Here is a 21,491-nt window from a genome sequence, read left to right on the forward strand (position 1 = left end):
TGAAGAATGCGGGAAGGAGATGAGGCACAGTGATGTCTGTATAGCTCTGCTCTCTTACAAATGTAAATTTGTGCTCTGAGTTGTACAGTTTGAAGCAGTTGCTGTTAAAGCTTGCAATTCTCTTTTCATGGAAGATTCACACCAGACACTGAGGAATAGTGGCTTTTTTCAGTTAAGGCAATCAGCCTCACTGTTTTATATGCCATGTGACCCCATAGTGCTGCTCACAGCTTCTTTACAGTATCAGGATATGAGCTACGTTCTATGATGTGAATTTACCGTTTTCTTCTCATAGAAGGAACACAGGGGAAGTGACTCCTTTTGTGCAAGGGCCAGCAAACAAGCATGGCCAGCAGTTCTAATACCTCTAGCTGTATTGGGAAAGGTGTAACTGACTGGTGATGGTTTCTCTTGCATCATTCTTTACCAATTTATACACTTCTCCCTCACAGGCTGCTAGAGGGATAGAAATTAGGAAAGAATCCCTCCTCTAAGTATTGTTGGAGAATACTGAGTATTCTAAAAGAAAAAGCTGATGAAAGGTGTTGAGACATACAAGGAAAATGCACTGTTGTTATGCTTTTAGTACTGTAATTTGCAATCACTGTGGAGAAAAAGACACTTAAACTGCCTTCACATACTTCATTACTGCCTAGGGTGGAGGAGTTAGAAAGAGATGTTATTTAAGGTCCCTTCCAACCCAACCCATTCTGTGATTCTGTGTTTGGAGGGATATCTGTTATCACACAAAAATTTTGCTTGAAAAAGCAAAATTAATGGTTTGGGTTGGAAGGGACCTTGTAGATCATCCAGTCCCAGCCCTTGCCATGGGCAGGGACACGCAGTGAATTACACTATCCCAGGTTGTTCCAAGCCCTGTCCAACCTGGCCTTGAACTCTGCCAGGGATCTGGCAGCCACAGCTTCTCTGGGCACTCTGTGCCAGGGCCTGCCCACCCTCACAGGGAAGGATTTAGTCCCAATATCTAGTTAATTTTTCTCAAATTTTAGTGTTTTCATGTGTGTGTGAGAAAGATAATACAGTGTTTGGGAATTTACAGCTCAAGGATAAAGGAATGTTGTTTTGGCACGCAAGAGCTCGGGAGAGGAGGGAACTGGCAGTTTAACTGTTATTGGTGTTTATGGCAGCCCTGGTGAGCCCAGTGCCTTAGTCACAAGACCTGTGAACTGAGGCTGCTGGGTGACGACTTGTGCACCAAACGCCTGTCGCTGTTTTCCGTCTATTTGTTAAAAGGGTCTGGCGGGTCCCCGCGCGGGCCAGCGCCGCTCCGCCGCCCCGGCCTCCCCTCACAGCAGGCCCCGCCCCGCCCTGCAGGGCCGCGCGCAGGCGCCAGGGGGCGGCAGCGAGGGGCAGGTCCGAGACAGCACCGCCCCCTGGCGCCTGCGCGCGGCGGGGCCGGGGCGGGCGCGGGGCTGCGATGTCGCCGCCAGGGCCGGGGCCGGGGCCGGGGCGCCCGGGCGGGGCCGAGCCTGTCCTGCGCTCTGTCAACACGCGGGAGCTCTCTGAGGTCGTCTTCAACAACCACAGCCCCCGCTACGTGCTGCCCGTCTGGCTGGACTTCGAGGGCCAGCCGCGCTGCTACCCGGTCCTGCAGCCGCGCACCGGGCGCGTCATGCGCAGCTACCGGGGTGGGTGCGGCGGGACGGGACGGGACGGGACGGGACGGGACGGGACGGGACGGGACGGGGCGGGACAGGCTGGGGCGTCGCGGGGCCCGGGTGGGTGAGATGGTCGCGGTGGAATTTACCCTTTTGCCTTCCCCCTCACCGTTTTCCTTTCTCTTCCCTTTTTCCTTCTCCCACTTTTACCTTTCCCTTCCTTTTCCCTTTTTCTCTCTCAATTTCCTTTGCTCTTTCTTTTCCTTTTCCCCTCTCGTTTTCCCATTTCCTTCTGCTGGTTTTTTTTCTTTTCCCTTTCTTTCTTTTTTCCTCTCATTTCCCCATTTTTCCTTTCTCCTCCCCATTCATACCAGTGACTGGGGCCATGGTAGTGGCCTGTGCACAGGGAACTGAGCTGGAGAGTAGCTTCGTCCCTTGTGAGCAGATGCCTCTCAGAGCCACTCATTAAAAAGTGCCATAATTGGTGTATTCCCACCTCGTTCCCTGCCAGGGCACCTCTGGCTGTTCCGGGATGCAGGGACCAACGATGGGCTGCTTGTCAACCAGCAGGAGCTGTTCGTGGCAGCCCCCAATGTGACCAAAGCTGACATCACACTGCCAGGTAAGGGACAGGACTGCATGTGCCCTAGGGAATTCTGAACTTGGTCTCTTCAGACCTGTTACGATTAGTGAGAAATCATATCCTCATGAAATTAAACCTGCTCAGACACTGGAAGAGGTGCCTCTTGGCAGGAACCACATCTGTCTGCTCTCTGGAGAGCCCAGCCTTTCGTGGGTCACTGCTGCGGGCTGTAGCCTGTGTTCACACGCTCAGAGCAGCATCGTTGGCATTGGAGCAGCAGCCAAGAGCCCTCATGACAAGGTTGTGTTGCGTTTGTGTTTAACTGCAGTGTTCACCCTGAAGGAGAGATGTCTGCAGGTTGTGCGCAGTCTGGTCAGCCCAATGGACTACAGGAAACTGGACATTGTTCAGTCGTTATATGACGAGCTGGAGGATCATCCTGATATTTGGAAGGATCTTCAACGGCTTTCTCTGGAGAGGAATGAAGCACTGAGGAACAAAATTCTGGAATAACATGATTACTCACTTCAGTACTTTCCTTAGTAGCAAACCCCTGAGTCTGAGCAGCGAGAGTCACCAGGAAACACCAAGAACTGATGCCTCCGTTTAAAGCTTTGAAACATAAACTCAGTAATGTTGGTGATAGCAAGTCAAATCCCAAAGACTGAGCAGCACCTGGAGGCATGCCAGGTTCTGATGGTTCAGTTCATTTCTTCATTACATGTATTGCAAACCGTAGGGTAAGATCAGAGCAGCTATATGGAAAATATTCATACAAAGTAACTTTCATTGTATTAGAAAGTGAATTACACCAAGGATTAATTTAGCCCAGACTAAGGGTTGTAAGTGTCACCCATTTTGTTTGAGTAATTTGGTTTGATGGAATTTCCCTTTCAGGTGTAGCCTCAATGTGCCTGTGGGTCACAGAGCATGGGGGGTTTGTACATGAGGGTTTCCAGCACCGCCTGAGGGTCTGACAAACATTACGTTGGTGGAAAGACGAAGTGTAAATGCTTGGAGGTTATTCTGCCTCTTGCCTTTCCACGTACAAAGCCATGTCGTATCCACTCTAGGTCTGACATGCTTTTACTCTCATCATACCTCGAATGCCTTATTTGCCTTTGTCATAGGATTGTTGCCTGGCTGATCTCAGCCACGCAGACCAGATCCTAGTTCTATGACACCCTTGTCCCCCACAGCTGCTTCCCCAGCAGCCTCTACAGGGTTCACAGGAGGTAGATGCTTTAAGTTCTGTCTTTTCCCCTTGCAGTGCTGTAGTCTGGGTTGTAGTAGGAGGCCTTTTCAGGGAGCCTGGGCCTCTCGAGCTGCCTGTGCCTTCTCAGGACCAGTGGGAGCTGTATTGGCTCACACAGCCAGTTCACAAACAGGGCCATGCTTAGCGGCAGGCTGCAGAAACAGAGATAACATTTCTTTGCTGGTATTCTGTTCCTCCATGTCTTAGTGGAATGTGCTCTTCAGTGAATGCACACAGAGAGTTCAAAGCAGCATAGTTTAGTGTTACATGAATTGTCTGCCGAGCAAGATGTGGTGGAGCTCAGGTTAGAAGCAGATTGGTAGGAGATTGATTACAGCAGGTTATTTCTGTGAATACGTTTCCTTCCAGCTGTACATTCTGAGAGCAGATGTGAAACGGAGAATCTCAATGTATTTTGTAAGTATGGAATGCCTCCCTATTTGTAAACTTGTTTTTCTTACATATTTGAAGAAACTGATCTTTGACATAAAAATGGAAATGTGTGCTAGCTTTCTGACTGTAATTCTGTCAGGTATATTCCCCAGTGCCTGTGTGTTTGTATCCCTGTGATACTCTGACAGGTGTTGTGGTTGATCAGTAAACAGACACTTTGGAGTGTACAGCCTGCCCAGCCAGTTGCTGCAGGGCTTGTGTTGTGGCTCTCATGAACTATCAGCACAGCTTCAGGCAGTGTCTGGGCAGGAATGGGGCTACTGGCAAGTTCTGCTCTTGCCACCTCTCAGATCTCTGAGGGGAAAGTGAGCCCATGCAGGCCTTGGGAGCAGACATGGGTTAGTGCCGTAGGGAGCCTGAGGGTCAGAGGGTGCTTTCTCTGCTCCTAACCATACCTGAGAGGGGGTTCCCTCCTGATGTCTACGAGGCTGTGCACTGCAATAAGCATGGCAGCTCTGCCAGACCCTGGCAGAAAGCTGGCCTGCTTGGCTGCAGCTTTTCCTGTAACATAGTTGGTATTAGGTGTTGGGTTTAACAGTTTCTACACGGCACACACGTTCTGGGTATTTCTGAATTGGGTGGGGTCTGTGATTTCTTGTGTGTCTTATAAGAGTGTATTTTTCTGCTCTGGAGTGGTCCTTTGGATCAGAATAAAAGATTGGAGAAACTCCAGCTGGCTCTAACACATGAACATTGGGAAATGCAGTCTCCTACTAGTTACTCAGGTGGGTTAGTGATGAGTGAAAGTCGTCATTTACTTGTGGCAGCTGTGTTAGCACTGGGTGCTTTCAGTCGGTCCCAGCACAGCCTCTTTGGCCATCTCAGGAGCAGCAGTGACAGCAGGTCAGGGCCAGCCTGAGCGAGCGCGGTGTGCCGGGAACCTGCTGCGCAGGAAGCGGCGGGGCACAGCTGAACGGGAGAAATCCCAGAGAAATAAATGTTTCTGACACCATGCAGTGTCCAAGGGCTCGAGGAGAGCACACAGCAGTGGAGAGTCCTGCCCACACCACGTTGAAAAGGGAAGGCCCAACAGCAGGAATATACAGGATTGTTTCAGTGTCTAATCAGTCGATTCCAGTTCCCCAGTAAGACCCTGCATTACTTGCAACATTCAGAGCAGAACTGAAGCCATACACACAGTTGGATGTGTTCTTTCCCCTTGTTTCCCCCCGAGGCAAATAGCTAAAATGGTTTCACAAGTTTTTCCGGTACCCAAAGGGAAGAAGTATTTTCTTCCTACTTTTATGTAATTCTTTGCAACATAATTTCAGTCTAATCTTACATCACTTTCAGAGATGTTCTAATCATTTTCCCATTAAACCATTTAGATGTGTGTCAGAGGGACAGTAAGCAGGGAAAAGGGAGGGGAAAACCCCACAAATGCAACTATTATTGTTGAACTCGTACTATGGATAGAACAGCTCATCCCAAGGCAGTCTTTGAGTTGTCATATTTTAAATACACTTTGGATAGTTTTGTTTATTTTTTCCTGTCCTTTGATCTTATAGTTACAATAATATTGCATTTTTCAGCTTTTCCTTGTCACAGCGGAGCTAAGAAGTTCATTTGAGAGGTTCGTGATTTCTGAGGCCAGGAGTGCAGAAAACTGCAAAAGTTTGAAAGTTTGATACTGAAAAGAAGAGTTAGTTGTACTGTAACATATATACAGAGTACAAAGAAACAGTGAATTAAAAGCTGTCAAAATTTGTATCACTTCTTGCAATTCATACAAATTTAGACCTAGGGCTAAATATGAACAAGAGCAGAAGGACGGATGGTTACGCTTACGTATTGCTGGCAGTCTCTAGCAGCAGAAGTATGGCAGGAAGGCTCTCCTTTTTGCCAAAAGTATTTGTAGCATTTACACTGGCAAATTAATTAATCATACATTTTTATCAAAATCAGGTTAAATTAAAAAAAAAAACCAGAAAAAATTGTTGACTTCAAGAACATATTTTAAACCTAATCCTTGACAAGCAAGACCTGGCCCTGTGACCACTTCTGATGTTCTTTAGTTCTCACTCCCTGCATATCCTACCGTACACCATATTGTATTGAGTGAGCTCCTGTGTGCTGCCGTGATGGCAAACCCTGGCCGGAGGATCCCTGCACGGCATCACCTGGCGGCATTTTCAGTGCCTTCTCTGGTGGTGCCCGTTCTTTCCTCAGCCATTGTGAGATCTGTGTCTTGCTGCCCAGTGGTACGGCCCCAGCACGCTAGGGAGCGTGGCTGGTGGAGCTCTTGGGGGGGGATCCATCTTTACATCCCCCTCTCTACGGTCACACGGGTGAAGGAGCCACCAGAAGAGTGCCCGGGGGACGTGGCTCTGCCGGGCTCTGCTACCGATCCGCACACATCCCGTTCGGTCCGTACCGCCGGCCCTGGCAGCTGTGCGCAACACCCGGGAAAACACGTCTCGCTTCCGGCACGTGAAACTCGTAATTTGGCAACCAGGCTGGAGCAATAACCAGTCATGGAAAGGAAAATCTGATTTGCATCTGGGGCCGGAGCCTGACGTCAGCCGGAGCAGGAAGCAGCGCTTCAGAGACTGCCGGGGATCGCTTGCAGTGTTGCGGGCTCTTTCCCCGGCAGCGAGCCTCCCCGGCCGGGCGGGACAGGCTGTGAGGGCAGCTCCTCAGAGAAGAGGAAGCTCTGGGAGAAAAGAGGAGAGGCCGGTGAGAGTCGCTGCCCGCGGCCGCGGTGCCTGGCCCGGGCGCGCACCATGCGCAGCCGCTGCTGATGGCCGCGGTGGGGCCGAAGGGCTGTCCGGAGAGGGACCGCGGAGCGATGGCCCTGCAGCAGCCGCCCCTCGCCCTCAGGGGGGGCTCGGGTCCGGCGCTGTACATCCACAGCATGCCCGCCTGGGTGCTGGAGGACTTCTGCCAGAAGATGGATTGCTTGAGCGACTACGACTGGATGCGGTTCGGTGAGGGGGACATGGGGCAGGTGGCGTGGCGACGGGGCTGGCGCTCCCCGAGCCGGTGGCGGGGCCGTGGGGACGCAGGGACAGCAGCGCGTTTGGGACGTGCTGGAAGGGCGCGAGGTTCGGGCGAGCTTCGCGCAGTCCCCCACGCTTCCCAGCGCTCGGCAGAGCACATCCTGTAAGCAGGGAATTCCCGGGCACCGGTCTGGTTTTGTTTTTCAGACACAGGTGGAATGCCAGACTTCTGTGGTCCCTTGGCTCTTCCCGGGCAGCCAGGCTCCTTTCCCTCACTTCCCGCAATCCTTCGCACTTCCCTCTCCAGCCGCACTATCTCCTACTACTTCTCACTGCCTGTTTTCACAACTCAGATCTGCTCAGATGTTCTATTTTTTTCTTTCCTCCGTCTTTTCATGTATCTTCCCTCATACTTTCTGCCCCTGTTTTTCTCAGTGCTGGCTGAGTACAGTCAGTAAGTACAGAAAATGTAGTCCCTGAGTTGTTTTGGTTTTTTTTTTTCTGTATCCCAGTGCAAACAATTCTAACCTGAATCTTTTCTTAGTGCTTACCTTCCTTTATTTGACATGACTTCCCTAACTGTGTGCTGAATAACCTCTTACCCCAGTTAAACTTCCTGATGTAGGGTGGGATTCATCTCTGGAGGGGTTTCATCTCCACTACCTTCAGATGCATAAAACTGTATTTCTGACATCCTTCCAAAGCCAGCCATGGTGAGAACTCAGGAATCTTTGTCTTCACACGAAGACCCCAGCCCCCAGCCTTTTTCCTCCAGGCACAGCCCCTCTGAGACTTCATCTCTGGGGCTGTGTCTAGGTGTGTGAGGTGGAGCTGGGGCAACATGAGGGGAGGTGGGTTTTGTATGGGTAAGTGAGCTGGGAAGAATACAGCTGGGTGACCGGCATGATCAGGAAATGGGACACATTGTGTAGGGTCAGCTTTGGCATAGGATCTAAAAATAGCTGTATTTCCCTGATAGCTTTATCGGAGCATTACTAACACCCAGGTGATTCAGTTATTGTTTGGCTCACCACAGCACGGGGATTCAGGAATGCAAGTGGGAGTGCAGCCACTCCACTGCTGTCACCTGTTTAGGGAGAATCACCCCAGAAATTTCATCTAACCTTACTTTTGTACAAGGTATTAAGGAGAAAGATTACAGGGAAAATACACTGAAGAGTGTAAGTGGGTCTTCTTTTCAAGTGTCTTTGATAAAACAAAATTTTTTCCAGGATAGTTGAAGGAAGAAAAGGGATATCTTACTTTAGGAACAGAATTTTTTTCATGTCTGCATAGGTAATTTATGGTGATCTTTCCTTTTAAAGATATGCAAATGCAAAAGCAAACTGTGTCTCACACCTTAGCCTGCCCTGCTTGCCCTTGCCAGTTTTTCCTAATTTTTAAACAGAAATATCTGTTCTCTCCCACCAGCCTCCTATGTGATCACTGATCAAACAGAGCTACGGAAAATCAAATGCATGGAGAAGACAGGGATCAGCATCACGAGGGAGCTCATGTGGTGGTGGGGAGTGAGGCTGGCGACAGTGCAGCAGCTCCTGGACCTGCTGCAAGGGCTGCAGCTTTACCGAGCGGCTCAGGTCATCCTGGACTGTGAGTAGTTCCCCTTCCTCCCACGGGTCTGTGCTGCTCCTCACAGCACCCAGGCCCCTCCTAGGACATCTCCCTTGCTAGTTGAAGAAGATTTTTGTTAGGAGTCACATCCTGTGTCAAATTCTAAAATGTCTCCATTGATTGTGATTTTCTGCTCGCTCAAGTGAAACTGGTGGTGAGAGGGAAGAGGTGACACAGGCGGACTCACCGGTCCCCACAGCTCATCGCCCCACCTTTGTAGTGCCCATCTTGGACCCTTCAAGAAGTGCCAGGAAGACAGGCTGTGGCCAAACCAGGACTGGTGCTTTTATACATCAGATAGGGTTTCAGAGCACAGAGGCTGCACAAAAGGTCCCTGCCCTTCAAGCCTGGTCCTGTGGCACTGGATCACATCCTGAGAGTAAATTTTGAGAGATCATGGCAAGAAATGGGCATCCTCTCTCCAGCTCACCGAGCCATTGAACTGCTGTGATAATAGACCTGTGAGATAATAGACCTGTGGGCAAGCTGCAGTATTAGGCTGGATTGTGTAAAGCAATGCAAAGGCTTCATAAAGGGGGTTTCAAAGAGGCTGGAAGTGACAAATCCTGTGGAGTGAACACATTTTAGTTATTCTTCTTGATGATCAATATTAATTTTGTCCCAGATCAATTCAAATGCAACAAATTGCAAAATCACAATGAAATTATATTTGAAAAAATCTTATCATTGAATTTTATATAGCAAAACTTAATGTAAGCAGCAGAAAGTCTGGATTATTTGGTACTTCTGCCATGTGGAAGTAGCTAATTTTTTTTCTGGAACTAACCTAATACAGGCATTCCACTGTGTGCTCACTCATAAGCAGAAGTGATTTCTAGAGGTTTAGACAAATCTTTGAAGTCTTTACCTTCTACTTCTCCATTTTTCTTTGTATCTGAATATTCTTACTCAGGTGATCCCTCTTGGGCAGATACAGAGGATATGTTGCTTGTTCAGTTGGGCACTTCAGAAAACTAAGCAGTCCTTACATCACCATGATTCAATTCGTTCCTACTTAAAGGAATCAGACACAGCACAAAGGGAGATCTTTTGCTGGCACATTTCTTCCCAAAGAGTTCTACCTCCCTTCAACAATTTCTTCCACTCTCCAGTCCTACTTCTGAATGTCCATAATAATGTTTTTTAAGTTCTTTAGCTGCTGTGCTGCCCTGTTTGTCTGACATGGAGGAAGTTGCAAAACTCATGAAAAACCCTGAAAAGTAGGTTGAATAAGGGAAGTGATTCTAAGTTCTGAGACTTCTAGGTTAAACTACGTGAGGAAAAAACCAGAATACAGGGACTTGCCTGCATAATGCTGCACTGTCAGTTTTGACTCAAGGCCTGCAGACTGTTGGATAGCTAGTTTTAAAACCTTGTAAAATTTGGGATTTCTTAGCATTCTGACACAGTAACAAAAATACCTGAGTGTTCTGAGTTTTAATTTTCAGACCTGGTTTCATTCAGACCTGAATTCACGGGTGGCATTGAAGAAAGTGGATAGAAACCTTAAACAGAGCATGCCTATTTCTGCCATTATTGCTCTCCATGTACTGCTGCTCTTCAGCCTCACTGCCTGAATGTGCCACGGCTTGGCTTCTCTCCCACAGTTTGCTAACTCATGGTCCATACAAGAAGCCCAGATTACATGAGAAACACTGGGCTTCCTGCTTGTTCCAGGCACTTCCCTGGCCTTTCTTTGTACAAGTAAAACAACACAAAGCTGCTGTCTGATTTCAGAAGCAAACAGAGGCTTGGCATGTTTGATTCTTAGATCACCTGGTAAGATGCAAAGCTGGTAGAACAGCGGGACAAGAACCACCATGTAATAATATTTGGGCTTATGTATTTTCTGTGTAAAAATAAAACATTCATTTGGATTTTTAAGAAAATGTTAAATGTATTGCTGATAAAAGGTGCCAGATAGAAAAACAGAAGTTTAGAACTACAACAGGAAAATGTTATCAGGGAGTAGAAAGCCCTTATATCACCCCACACTGAGCATTTCCAGGCTCCTTTTCAACCTCAGTTTTAAATGCATTTACAGATAAGAATTCATCTGCTTTGGAGATTTTAACAATCTCATATATCATAGTATCTCGAACTTTTGTACTTTATTTCTTCCCATCCTAACTGTAGCCTAGTCTCATCTGAATAACTCCCCCTCAGCTGTACATAGTTTTAAGTTCTTGTACACTGTAAGCATCTTTGTACTTCTTTTAATCAGACTTCAAGTTGCTTTTTCAGGCCTGACTCCGAGGTTTTGCCAAGCTGTGTACAGCACAGGATCTGTTAGAGCTGTAGTGAGATGATAATTCAGTCTTTAAGCTTTTTATCAATAATTTTTGAGCTTTGACCATTTTTTTGTTTTCCCTAGATTGTCTCTGGTTTGTTTCTTTCTGTTGCTGAGTAAAATATGAGTTTTTCTTACAAACAGTCCTGTATATGAAAGTGTTTCCTGGGAATAAACCTAGTCATGCCACTAAAATCACACAATTGAAAATAGTCCTAAAATGTTTAACTGACTAAACCAAGCACAATTCTGTCCATCTTCCCCTCAGACCCACGACAACTGAGAGAACTCAATGCCTTCCTTAGGCTGGGAGGTGTTTGTGGTTTGAGATCGTTACCTCAAGGATGCTATATAGAAAATGATAATTATCTATTATTGCTGATTTCTTCTTTTAAGAGACTCTGCATCTCTTGAATAGTCATTGCTGGTATTTGTTTGAAGCTATCCGTTCCTGTTAATTTTCAGTAGAAGTTAATGTCATGGGTATGGTCTAAATTTAAATACCATCTAAATTGCTTGAATGTTCATTTTAATGTTGAGGTTGATTTGAAGCCTTATGTCCTGACTAGGATTATTTTCTGGTCACTGATTAGAGTCAGACTCTTATTTTCCCTGGTTATCCTCACGTTCCCTTTGCTCTGTTTTGAAGGGACATCGGCCTCTGATGTCACCAGCCCTAAGAAAGAAGAGCTGGAGCCGCCCAAACAGATCATATCTGTACCTCCCACAGAAGGCAAAAGGAGAGAGAAAGAAAATGAGATAAGTTTGTTGCCATCCCCAGACTCCTCACACCTGGGAGCAGTCCCAGCAGGCAGTAAGTACACTACTGAACTCCAGATTGGCTCTGACATGAAATGACTGCATAGCCAAGGCTGCTGTATTTGTGCTCAGGATATTACAATGAAGACACTGATCTCCCAGATGGGCACAGCTGAGTGTTTGCCTTTTTCCTAGCACTGCTGTCTCCTGCTTATTCCTGACATTAGCACACAACCTCCTGGTTGTTCTTCCTTTAGCCCCCTTGGCCTTGAGACATGCTGGCTGTATCTATCCTCTGGGATCTCAGGATGATTCCCAGGTCTTGAATGCCTTGGTCTCATCCTGGCTCCATACCAAGACTACACCAGTGCATGCATTTCCTGCCCCATGTCCCTCTCTTCATGCACAATAAATCTAGGCCAGCAGAGAACCAGGTAGGGGTCAGCAGCCCCTGTGCTGGGAGAGGGAGGGAGAGAATCCCAGCACATACTGGGGAGAGCATCTGCAACAGCACAGACACAGGGAGCTCCATGTCCCCAGCCAGGGCTGGAGAGGGCTATGCAGTCATCCTGCAAACAGGAACCAGGAAGAGAGCTACCTGTCTTCACACAGAATTTCACAGTTTGACAGCTTGTCACAGATTATCCCTGGTCAGAAAATTCAAAAAAATACCCCAAATCTTCATAATTCCTAGACCTTTGTAGTTAGTCACAGGTGGTGGTATTACAATAATAAAGTGTGTCTTCAATGCTGTTATTTCAGCTTCAGGTGCTGTTTCTGAAGGAGCCTTCTATTCCCTCCCTGCTCCACCACCTCCCCCGAGAGACCTTTTGAGTTCCCTACAGTCCATTCCTCCTGTTTTATCAAGTGTGAAGGTAAATCCCCTTAGTACTCACTGACTATAACAAGGAAAATTGCCTTTATCATGTTCTGTCTTTTTTCAGTTAAAGTTTATCCTCTACCTGTACAAAAATCAGTGATGTAGTGAATACACTGGGCTCGGTTACAAAGGGTTTGTACTGAATACAGTACTAATGCTTCAGTTAGATTGCTTATGGTTTACATCACTTTTTTTGCCAGTGAAGGACCAGCGAGGGAAAAATTTACAGTATTACATCCTGCATGGCTCAAAAGGGATAACATACCCACAAATAGAAATTGAGTTCGAAGGACTCTCACGTGTAGATTTTACAGTGGACTTACATTTCTGGTGTGATTGCAGGACAGGACAGTATATACCACTGATCAGTCAGATTCACATATCTCTTTTATTTTCATTTTATACTTAAAATGTGGTTTCTGCTCAAAACTGGGCTAGTATTGAATTTAAGTCATGTTGTCCAAAGCCTTGTGTAGCTGACAACTGAAAATCTCCCAGGATAAAGGTTTCATCACCTCTCTGAGCCCCTGTTCCAGTGCTTAACCATGACACTGGGAAAATTTCTCCTCGTGTTCCTAATGATTTCAGCATGAAGTCTCCTGTTCCTTCCTCCCCACAGTTCTCTCATCTTTCATACAGTCTAGCTAGATCTGTCCTGTCCTCAGAGTGTTTCCCAGATATGTGGGCATACCTTAGTCCCATCATGGTTGTTCTTGGCCTGTTTTCTTTGGTTTATTTTGTCTGAGGCTTTAAGCTCTTCCACAGTAACATGGTCTGGGAGTACCAGCCAGCAGAGAAGATTGACTCCAAGTGCAGTAGTTTCAGAGTTTCTTGAGAAGGAGTTAGTGCTTTGTTTCCTCAAGCTGGGTGCACATTAAGGTTGTGAAAGCTGCATGATTAGGCTACAGTGGGACTGTAATTATAGTTGGTATTAGGACTTACCACACTGGAAGCAACAAATTGTTGTGCAACTGACACCAGATGCTTCAAAAGTAGATACAAAGTTTCTACCAGGGCATAATTACATTGTGAGGAACCCCACTTTCTCATCCAACTATTTCTTAACATATAACCCAACCATAAAGATTAATATCTTTTGTAACTCAGACTAACATCAGTTCACATAAATATATGGACTTTTAAACAAAACTAAGTCTGTTTCCTGGGAAGGGTGGAAATGCAAATTGGTAACTGATTTCAAGTTGCTTCTACTATGCAAAAGTTTTACATCATCCCAACACATCAATACAGGAATTACCTACTCCTAAGGAGTGATTGCATGGTACCTTTCACAGTTTCATTTAGCAATCACAGTGATTGCTTAAAACATGGAAAGGAAAATATGACACTGAAAGAAGGAAAAAGCATATGGATTATCACGAGATAAACTTGTTTCTTCTACAAATGTGTAGCCTTGCAGCTCTTCTACTCCTCAGCAGGAGACGATGGCTGATCTCCCTAGCGGGAGTCTCCTGTGGACCCAGAGGGAAATTGCTGATGCCACAAACAGTTTCAGTGACAAGAACAGAATCTGTGAAGGTACTTTTGCAGACATCTACAAAGGCCAGAGGAACAACATGGTGTATGTCATCAAAAGACTCAAAGAGGCAAGTACTGCACCTTTTTCTAGAAGAGGGTGTGTTATTAGCATCTCTTGCCCATTAGCAGTTGTTGTTTAATATTGTGTGGGCACGGAACGAGAATAGCTGCACAAGAGGAGAGGCAAAAATGAAATTACATAAATAAGTAAGCCTAGATTCAGAAAACACACGTGATGGATACTTTACTCGTGTGAGTAGTTGCATTAACTCTGTACATAGGAGTAGCCTGCAGTATAGCTGCCTGCATTGATGATCGGATCAGGGGTGTCTTTACACTAGTTTTTGTTCTAATTCTCAATTAATTGTTGCCTTTGACTTAACGTTGCCATCAGTGGTACTTGCCTGTTTCCTACACTAGCTTGTCATCTAGACACTACCAGATCTTTATAAATGCAAAGTCCTAGTAATTACTAATGACATTCTCTTGCATGTTTTCATTTTGCAGCTGGAATGCACAAGCCCAAATTCCACCCAGAGGTTCTTTCATACAGAAGTGCAGATTTGCTTTCGGTGAGTGGTTGGCTTTCAGAGGCAGTGATGCATGTCCTGCTCGTGGCCTGCTGCTGGGTGTTCCATCGACACTGGGGTGTCTGCTGCAGGCACTGTTCTGGGCGGGAGCCCTGGGCAAGCAACATGGCACCCAGGGCTACTGCTGGTCCTGGCTGAGCTGGCACAGCCACTCTGCAGCCTTGGGATGGGGAGGACACAGTGCCCACCTTGTAACCCTGCTGCAATGTGATGGGCTCTTGCTCAGTCAGCCTTCTGCTGCTGCCTGGGACCATTTTGTGCCTCCAGCTGTGCTTCCAGCTGCAGCACACCATTCCAGTTGCCTTGAATTTAGGAACTTATTCCAGCTCAGGAATGTATTTTTCTGTGTTGCTCTTACCTCATTTGCAAATCACTGCTGATCTGTGCCTGCAGGTGTTGTCACATAAACATTCTGCAGCTGCTGGGGTTCTCGGTGGAAACTGGATTGCACTGTCTGATGTATCCGTACCTGCCCAATGGCTCCCTGCAAAACAAGCTTCAGTGCCATGTAAGCAATAATCTGGGTCTGCCATCTACTTGTGATTGCAAGTCCTCTTGGAACTGCAGGAAAAACAATTTCATGTCTTTGATTTCTGAGAAACAGCCAGGAAAAAAAGGTGCCCAAGTGCCTTGGCTGCAAGCACCAGAAAGGCAGCAGCTCTTCTCCTGGAGTTTGATTAGGACTCAGGCTAAGCCTTTGGTTTTCTGAACTACCAATGTCTTACAGTGTTTTATTCTATTAATTACCAATTTTTTCCTCCTTTCCTTGCAGGATGATTCTGCTCCACTGACCTGGGAGACGCGAATTAGCATTTCTATAGGAGTAGTCAGAGCAGTGGAGTATTTGCATAATTTTGGAATTCTTCATGGGAATATCAAGAGGTGAGGACTTTGGCATATCAGCACTTCTTTGGTCACCTGGTAATTCAAGGATTTCTTTAACAATCACGGCTGAAGTTTATGCAATTTGGAAATCCATTTGCGGTATTTTCTGCTGTTCCTTGTTTTGTAGGGCCTTTGCCCTTTTTTGTTTAACCTTTCTTTCCTAAATGATGGAAGCATATTCTTTTGAAGTAATTTTTGAGTGCTTGTTTTTCCCCTTCTTGCTTTCTAACATTCTTAATCCTTTCAGTCCTATGCAGCAGGCCAAATGCTGGACACTTTCAGTGCTTAATTTTAAAGTACAAAACTAATTATTTGCCTCAAGATAAAGTAATGATTTGACCAATATTGTTATTTGTCTGTCATTATCACAGCTCAAATGTCTTGTTGGACGAAAACTTTACACCAAAGCTTGGGCATTCTGGCCTGCGATTGCATTCTTCTGATAAAAAATCAGAATATGCCGTGATGAAAACCAAAGTCCTACAAGCGTCTCTTACTTACCTGCCAGAAGATTTTGTCAGACATGGGCAGTTAACAGAAAAAGTGGATATATTCAGCTGTGGTGTGGTATGTTGCCTTTTTTCCATGCTCTGTTGCACTTTTTAGTGCTTCTAGACAAATTGAATGTAAGAGCCAGTACCTCATGCTGGCAATTTCATATTATAGTTGCTGGCTCTATAATGTGTTGAAATCCTGGTTTTAATTACATTCACACTCCAAATATATCTCAGTTTGTGGCAAAATGAGGTGAATCTTTCAAACAAGGGAAACAAAAGTATTTCTTATTGCAAATAAAATTACTGCTGATGGCTTAAAACAAATTAGATGCTCAAAATTCTTGCAGACTCACCACAAGAACTGCTACAAACATTGCTTGTTCATTTGTAATTTCAGCTAAAATAATTGATAGTCTATGATGTCACCCATCTCCAGGTGTTTCCATTTAAGTAGGAAGTTACTCTGTTCAGTGTGATTTCTTATCTACATTTAGCTTTGCTTTCTTCTTATTCTTTGTTTCAGCAATATCTATTGTACTATAAAATCTGGAATTGGCTCTGGAGGTAGATCTAAAGCCTCATAAATGCCCTGAGATGGCATTGTTGAGCCATCTGAAGCAAAAATATCAAAATGCACTGAAAGTTCAATATTTCTTTAGTTAAAAACTTATTTTTTAAAATTATAGTTCATTCTGAACAAATGATTTTATCTTTCAAATGCACTTTCTAGGTCTTAGCAGAGATACTGACAGGGATTAAGGCACTGGATGAAGACAGACACCCAATTTACCTGGTAAGAAAAAGCAGCAATAATGAACACCAATATGAATGAATGGGGTTGCCATCATAAAAAATAATTTTAATTTTATTTAAATACAATTTGATATTTGCTGTCTGCTGTACATGTCCTGCAGAAGGGATGTTTAGGAGCTGTATCCTGGTTCCCTTAATGTCAGTAGTCTGCCTGCCATTGGAACAGAAGCACAGTAGATATTCCCATTTCACATACCACACTCATGAGTGCTGGCCAGAATTGTATTAGGAGAGACTCCAAAATAAATAAATATTTAAGAGACAAAGTCTTGTGCTGAAATGCTGCCACACGTTTTCTCTGTGCCAGGAAGAGGTGGTGTGAGCCACAGTGAGTGGGGAAACCTGGGTAGGCGGGAACTGTAGATGCTCATCGTGATGTTTATCAGGTGTTTGTCTTGTGCTCATGCCTGGAACTGATATCCCTGCCAGTTTCCCAAGCTGAGGTTAGAGCTACACAAACCACTTCCACAAGCAATCAGAACAGTCAAACTCACAGAATGCATTAAAACCACGTGTAGAAAGCAGCCTCCACCTGCATTTCTTCTGTGGGATGTGCTCCTGATTTCTCGTCTGGCTGAAGCCTTGTGGGGGAGAACAACAGTCTTCTCACTATTTGCAAGCAATTCAGAAATGTTTAGAGGGGTTCAGAAAATCAAAGATCCTGCGTTCCTGATTTCTTTAACATGTGTTACAAAGGCCTGTGTAAGAATGCTGCTCTAAACACAGTGTTGGCACTTTTTCATTCCCATATAAATGAGCACAAGCCAAGAAGAGCTGGCTCTGCTTTAGGAAATTTGACATGGCACACATGCAGGAAAAGCCACTGGCCTTTTTCTCTCCAGTGAAAACAAACATTTCAGTCAGTTCCATGAACTTTATTAAAGTGTTTCAGTCTGTGAAGCAGACATGGAGAAGCACTAATGACAAATACACAGCAATACTGATTCTCAGAGATTCAGGCAAAAATAAATGCTTGTGTTCATTTTGCCTTCACTAACACATCTCCTTCCTTTGAACAGAAAGATATGATTGCCGACGAAATTCAAACAGCAAAAGAAAGCTCACACTCCAAAGTAAAAAATTTGGAAAAACTGGCTGCCAAGGAAATCTGCTGCAAATACCTAGACAGAAAAGCAGGGCACTTGCTGGAAGAGGTGGCTGTTGATTTTGCATCAGCCATCTGCCTTTGCCTGAGAAAGAAAAATTCGAACATAGCAGAGGTAATATTTTAAATACAAGTCTCCTTGTCATCAAGGTGCAAAGCTAGAACGTTCATGTCTTGCTTATTTTTGCGAGTGTTGACATAAGAGAATATGTGTAATCAGGGGGTGCAGGAATTATTATGCGTTCACAGATTTGGTTGTTGAAAACAGGTACTTGAAATTATGGAAATGGCTGAAAACAAATTAAAAGAACATTACATCTGTGGAAGCAGCACTTCCGGATTCTCCATGAACACTCCAGAAGAAACTGATGATGAGACAGCCAGTCTGAGCGTGGATGTGCCTTCTGCAGTGGGGAATAAAGAGGAGAGCACCCAGGCAGCAATCCTGACCAGTGGCAGCCCCAGTGCCCCTTTCATGGGAGCTGTGGCACCCGACACGTATAGCAACTACATGTCACGGGTCCCTTGTGAATCAGATGAGTCCAGTAGTTTCATATGGAATCCTCCAGAAAAATCCACAGAGGAGTTACGTAGCCACAACTGTTCCAATTCAGAAAAAGTGGCAGCCTGTGATGACAGGATCAAGCAGGAAAAGCCTGCCCATGGACTGCAGGAGAGAAACATGGCGTGCGCCAGAGGTGATGGCATCCTGGAGACAGCAGCTGCTGCACAGGGCACCTGTCCACAGGGAAACACAGACCTGGACTCCTCATGTGCTTCACAAGGTAAAAGTGCCTTGGTTTTACAGTACTAGGGACAAATTACTCTCCAGAACTGCTTAGGTTCCTCTTCCTACTTTTAAACACATATCAGTAAATCTTTGCTCCTTGGTTATGAATTTACTAATAAATCTACAAAACATTTAGCAGTTTTCTAACAGCTTTTTTTCCTAAGCCAGTTTTGTTGGTTGGTTGCTTGCTTGCTTTCATTTTTTTAAATTTAAAACTATCATGTATTCTTTAGACAATAGATGGATTTTTTCCTCAGTATTTGGGCTTTTTTTGTTTTTCAGCCTTAGCCAGAGAGACATCTTGGAAAATACAGATAAATGATCAAAAAAAGAAGCTAATGGAAAATATTTTGCTGTATGAAGAAGACAAGTTAAACAGTTCTGAACTTTTTGAATCATAAATTGGATGGACTTACAGCAGTGGCCAGCCCAGAAGAAGAAATAAGGACTGTCTCCTCATTAGAAAGATGGTAAAAGTGTACCTTTCATGTAAGATTAGGTAGCATATTTGGATCAGGAACATTAGCCCTGACTAAAGGAAACAAAAGTACCACATGGAGAAGCAGCAGAAAATACCTGTTCTGTAGCAGATTAAAGCACAGTCCCACTCTGTACACAGAAATGCCTTTTGCCTTTTCATCTGCAATGTGAAAAGGAATGGCAAACACAAGTGCCAAAATAATTTATGATTCATTTGCAGTGCAGTGTGTTTCAGGAGGCATCTGTTCGTCTCATTAAACCGCAGTCCGGGGAGTTACAGAGCAAACACTGACCAGTGGCCAGGCAGCAATACCCTGTGTTGTTATCCCACTGCGTACAGCAGACAGCAATCCTCAGAGTCTTTGGGGAGGCTTTCCAATGACTCTCTGCTATTCCATATAATCTTAGTCCACATACTCAAAACCACTGCATTACCAGAGAGGGGGATTTTTATGCAAGTTCTCAGAATTTACGTGGCTTCATCTCGGTTTGAATTGCACTGACCGCAGGTGTAGGTAAATAACTTCAGCCACTTTCCTCTACTCTCTGAGCTTCTCTCCCACATACACATGTGACACCATTTAAGTCCAACCTTTCAGTTCACTGTTGGGAGCTCTAAGACCATGTTTAATACTTAATAGGACTACTTTTGGGAATGTTTTTTTTTCTAAGTGTCCTTTACATGATAATGTTTCTCACTGTGTTTCACACAGCAACTGTTGTATATTTTGGATTACGGAAAATATTTTAATTTAAAATAGCTTTGTTTCTTTTACAGGACACTTGAAATTTAATTTGTTGTATTTATTTTGGCAATGGGTCAAATATAAGCTAGTAAGGGGACTTGTTGATGGTTCCATGCTCACCAGGTGTTCTCAGAGGAATCCTTGTGGGTGTCCCTTGGTTCACCCAGCAGTAGGAGCCTCGGTCTCAGCCCCAGGGATCACATGCAAAAGAAAAAATAGAAACTTGTATGCTGGTGTATTTATGATCAAGTGAAACCCGCTTAAGAAAGTATCACTTTTATTTTTATGATATTCATTATTTGTACTATTGCTAGCATATTCTACTCGTGTGCAGTCTAGGGAAATACAGGTTTATTATAAACCAAAAGAACTGTCAGAGTATGTAGCTCAGCTTACAGACAGGTGAGCTGTCTCCTGAGCACAGGGAACAGGGCCTGATGTGCAGAAATGGCTGCAATTCACAGTGCAGTTCAGGAAACAAAAAAAAAATTATATGTAATTATTTTAATTGGAATTGTGTAATAGCATACATTCCTAGCTTTACACAAAGGCCTCACACCTCTTTTTGTACAGTACCTAGTTTATTGTATGTATTACTATGAGCAAGTAAAAGTATTTTAACTAAAGACCTGAGTACTGGAATTATCTACACATTTCTCAAATTATTCTCTACACTAAAAACTGGTAAAATTCTGTAATTAAAGTGCCTTGGATACTGTCTATATATTTACCAGTGTCATTTCTTTTATTTTACCAGACTCAAACCAAGATAAGATTAGTACTGACATAAGAAACATTGTATATTCAGATTGGTCAATAACCGCTTAATTCTACAGGAGATTTAATTGAGATACTTTATGGCACTGAAAATGTAATATTCATTGTTTTTCATGGGTATATTCTGGGAGACCCATGGCAACAACCTCAATGAGTCTTCGCCAGAAAGGAATGCACATGGATACACTGCAGAGCTGAATGGGAAACCCAAGAGTTTTAAACTGAGAAATGTAATTTGTACACAGTTCTGTTTCAAAAAAGTGCTTTAGAGGTTTTGTTCTCCTGTAGTCACCAAATGGAATTGTTATTCTTTGCCTTGTACCCTGATAGTTTTAAAATATGCTGAGGTGATATAGGCGGCCTTATAGAGTTACCTAAATATTTAACGTAACATACGTAAGACACTGTGTGGTCTTATATTAACACTGTTATGTAACTTGGCAATTCAGAAGCCAGTTTATGCATTACCATTTACTATAACTTTGTGAATAAAAACCCTGAAAAGTTCCTTTCTTTCTTTTTGCTTTTTCATGATTTGTGGCACAGAAAATGTGTCTCATTCAACCCTGTTTGGGGAAATCTGCGTTTGCAAGGAAGCAGCTCAAGATCTCCTTGCTCTAGTAGTAATTACTAGAACAAACATGTTTATTCATTCTTCTTTCACTGTTAAATAGCTGATTTTTTTCCTTTCTGGTGCCTCTAGAGAAAAATGTAACCGTAAAATTAATGACAAAGAGGACTGAGGTACAGGCGGGCCGGGGCTGAGGGGAGCGGGCGCAGCGCCCTTCGCGCCCTTCGCGCCCTTCCCGCCACACCCAATCAGCGCCAAGGCCCCGGCCCGGGGCGGGGCCGCGTCCTG

At 44.7% G+C, this 21,491-nt stretch overlaps 2 protein-coding genes across 3 annotated transcripts; both read left to right on the top strand.

Moving 5' to 3' along the window:
- The first annotated feature begins 1,427 nt into the window (after window positions 1-1,427).
- LOC138117336 (von Hippel-Lindau disease tumor suppressor-like) lies at window positions 1,428-4,595 on the top strand. The gene is made up of 3 exons (XM_069027518.1): window positions 1,428-1,649; window positions 2,131-2,241; window positions 2,531-4,595. Exons 1-3 carry the CDS (start codon window positions 1,439-1,441, stop codon window positions 2,713-2,715), a joined length of 507 nt encoding a protein of 168 aa, XP_068883619.1. The 5' UTR covers window positions 1,428-1,438; the 3' UTR covers window positions 2,716-4,595.
- A 1,374-nt stretch (window positions 4,596-5,969) lies between these two features.
- On the top strand, window positions 5,970-21,141 carry IRAK2 (interleukin 1 receptor associated kinase 2). 2 transcript variants are annotated; one of them, XM_069027517.1, is made up of 13 exons: window positions 5,970-6,837; window positions 8,281-8,460; window positions 11,421-11,585; window positions 12,293-12,405; window positions 13,850-14,017; window positions 14,457-14,521; window positions 14,933-15,047; window positions 15,312-15,421; window positions 15,796-15,991; window positions 16,652-16,714; window positions 17,754-17,954; window positions 18,108-18,624; window positions 18,912-21,141. In XM_069027517.1, exons 1-13 carry the CDS (start codon window positions 6,651-6,653, stop codon window positions 19,028-19,030), a joined length of 2,199 nt encoding a protein of 732 aa, XP_068883618.1. In that variant the 5' UTR covers window positions 5,970-6,650; the 3' UTR covers window positions 19,031-21,141. The 2 variants fall into 2 exon arrangements, with proteins under 2 accessions (XP_068883618.1, XP_068883617.1); XM_069027516.1 differs by having other exon boundaries at window positions 5,971-6,837; window positions 13,823-14,017.
- The last annotated feature ends 350 nt before the right edge of the window (window positions 21,142-21,491 follow it).

Source organism: Aphelocoma coerulescens, chromosome 12 (genome assembly GCF_041296385.1).
Source record: "Aphelocoma coerulescens isolate FSJ_1873_10779 chromosome 12, UR_Acoe_1.0, whole genome shotgun sequence".
Lineage (NCBI taxonomy): Eukaryota > Metazoa > Chordata > Aves > Passeriformes > Corvidae > Aphelocoma > Aphelocoma coerulescens.

What these genes read in the sequence shown, in the direction of transcription:
- LOC138117336 (XM_069027518.1), top strand. Translation starts at nt 1,439, where the DNA reads ATGTCGCCGCCAGGGCCGGGGCCGGGGCCGGGGCGCCCGGGCGGGGCC. An exon ending in CGTCATGCGCAGCTACCGGG is followed by an intron (nt 1,650 to 2,130) that starts GTGGGTGCGGCG and finishes GTTCCCTGCCAG; the next exon opens with GGCACCTCTGGCTGTTCCGG. An exon ending in AGCTGACATCACACTGCCAG is followed by an intron (nt 2,242 to 2,530) that starts GTAAGGGACAGG and finishes GTTTAACTGCAG; the next exon opens with TGTTCACCCTGAAGGAGAGA.
- IRAK2 (XM_069027516.1), top strand. Translation starts at nt 6,651, where the DNA reads ATGGCCGCGGTGGGGCCGAAGGGCTGTCCGGAGAGGGACCGCGGAGCG. An exon ending in TCATCAAAAGACTCAAAGAG is followed by an intron (nt 14,018 to 14,456) that starts GCAAGTACTGCA and finishes TTCATTTTGCAG; the next exon opens with CTGGAATGCACAAGCCCAAA. An exon ending in CTTCATGGGAATATCAAGAG is followed by an intron (nt 15,422 to 15,795) that starts GTGAGGACTTTG and finishes TCATTATCACAG; the next exon opens with CTCAAATGTCTTGTTGGACG.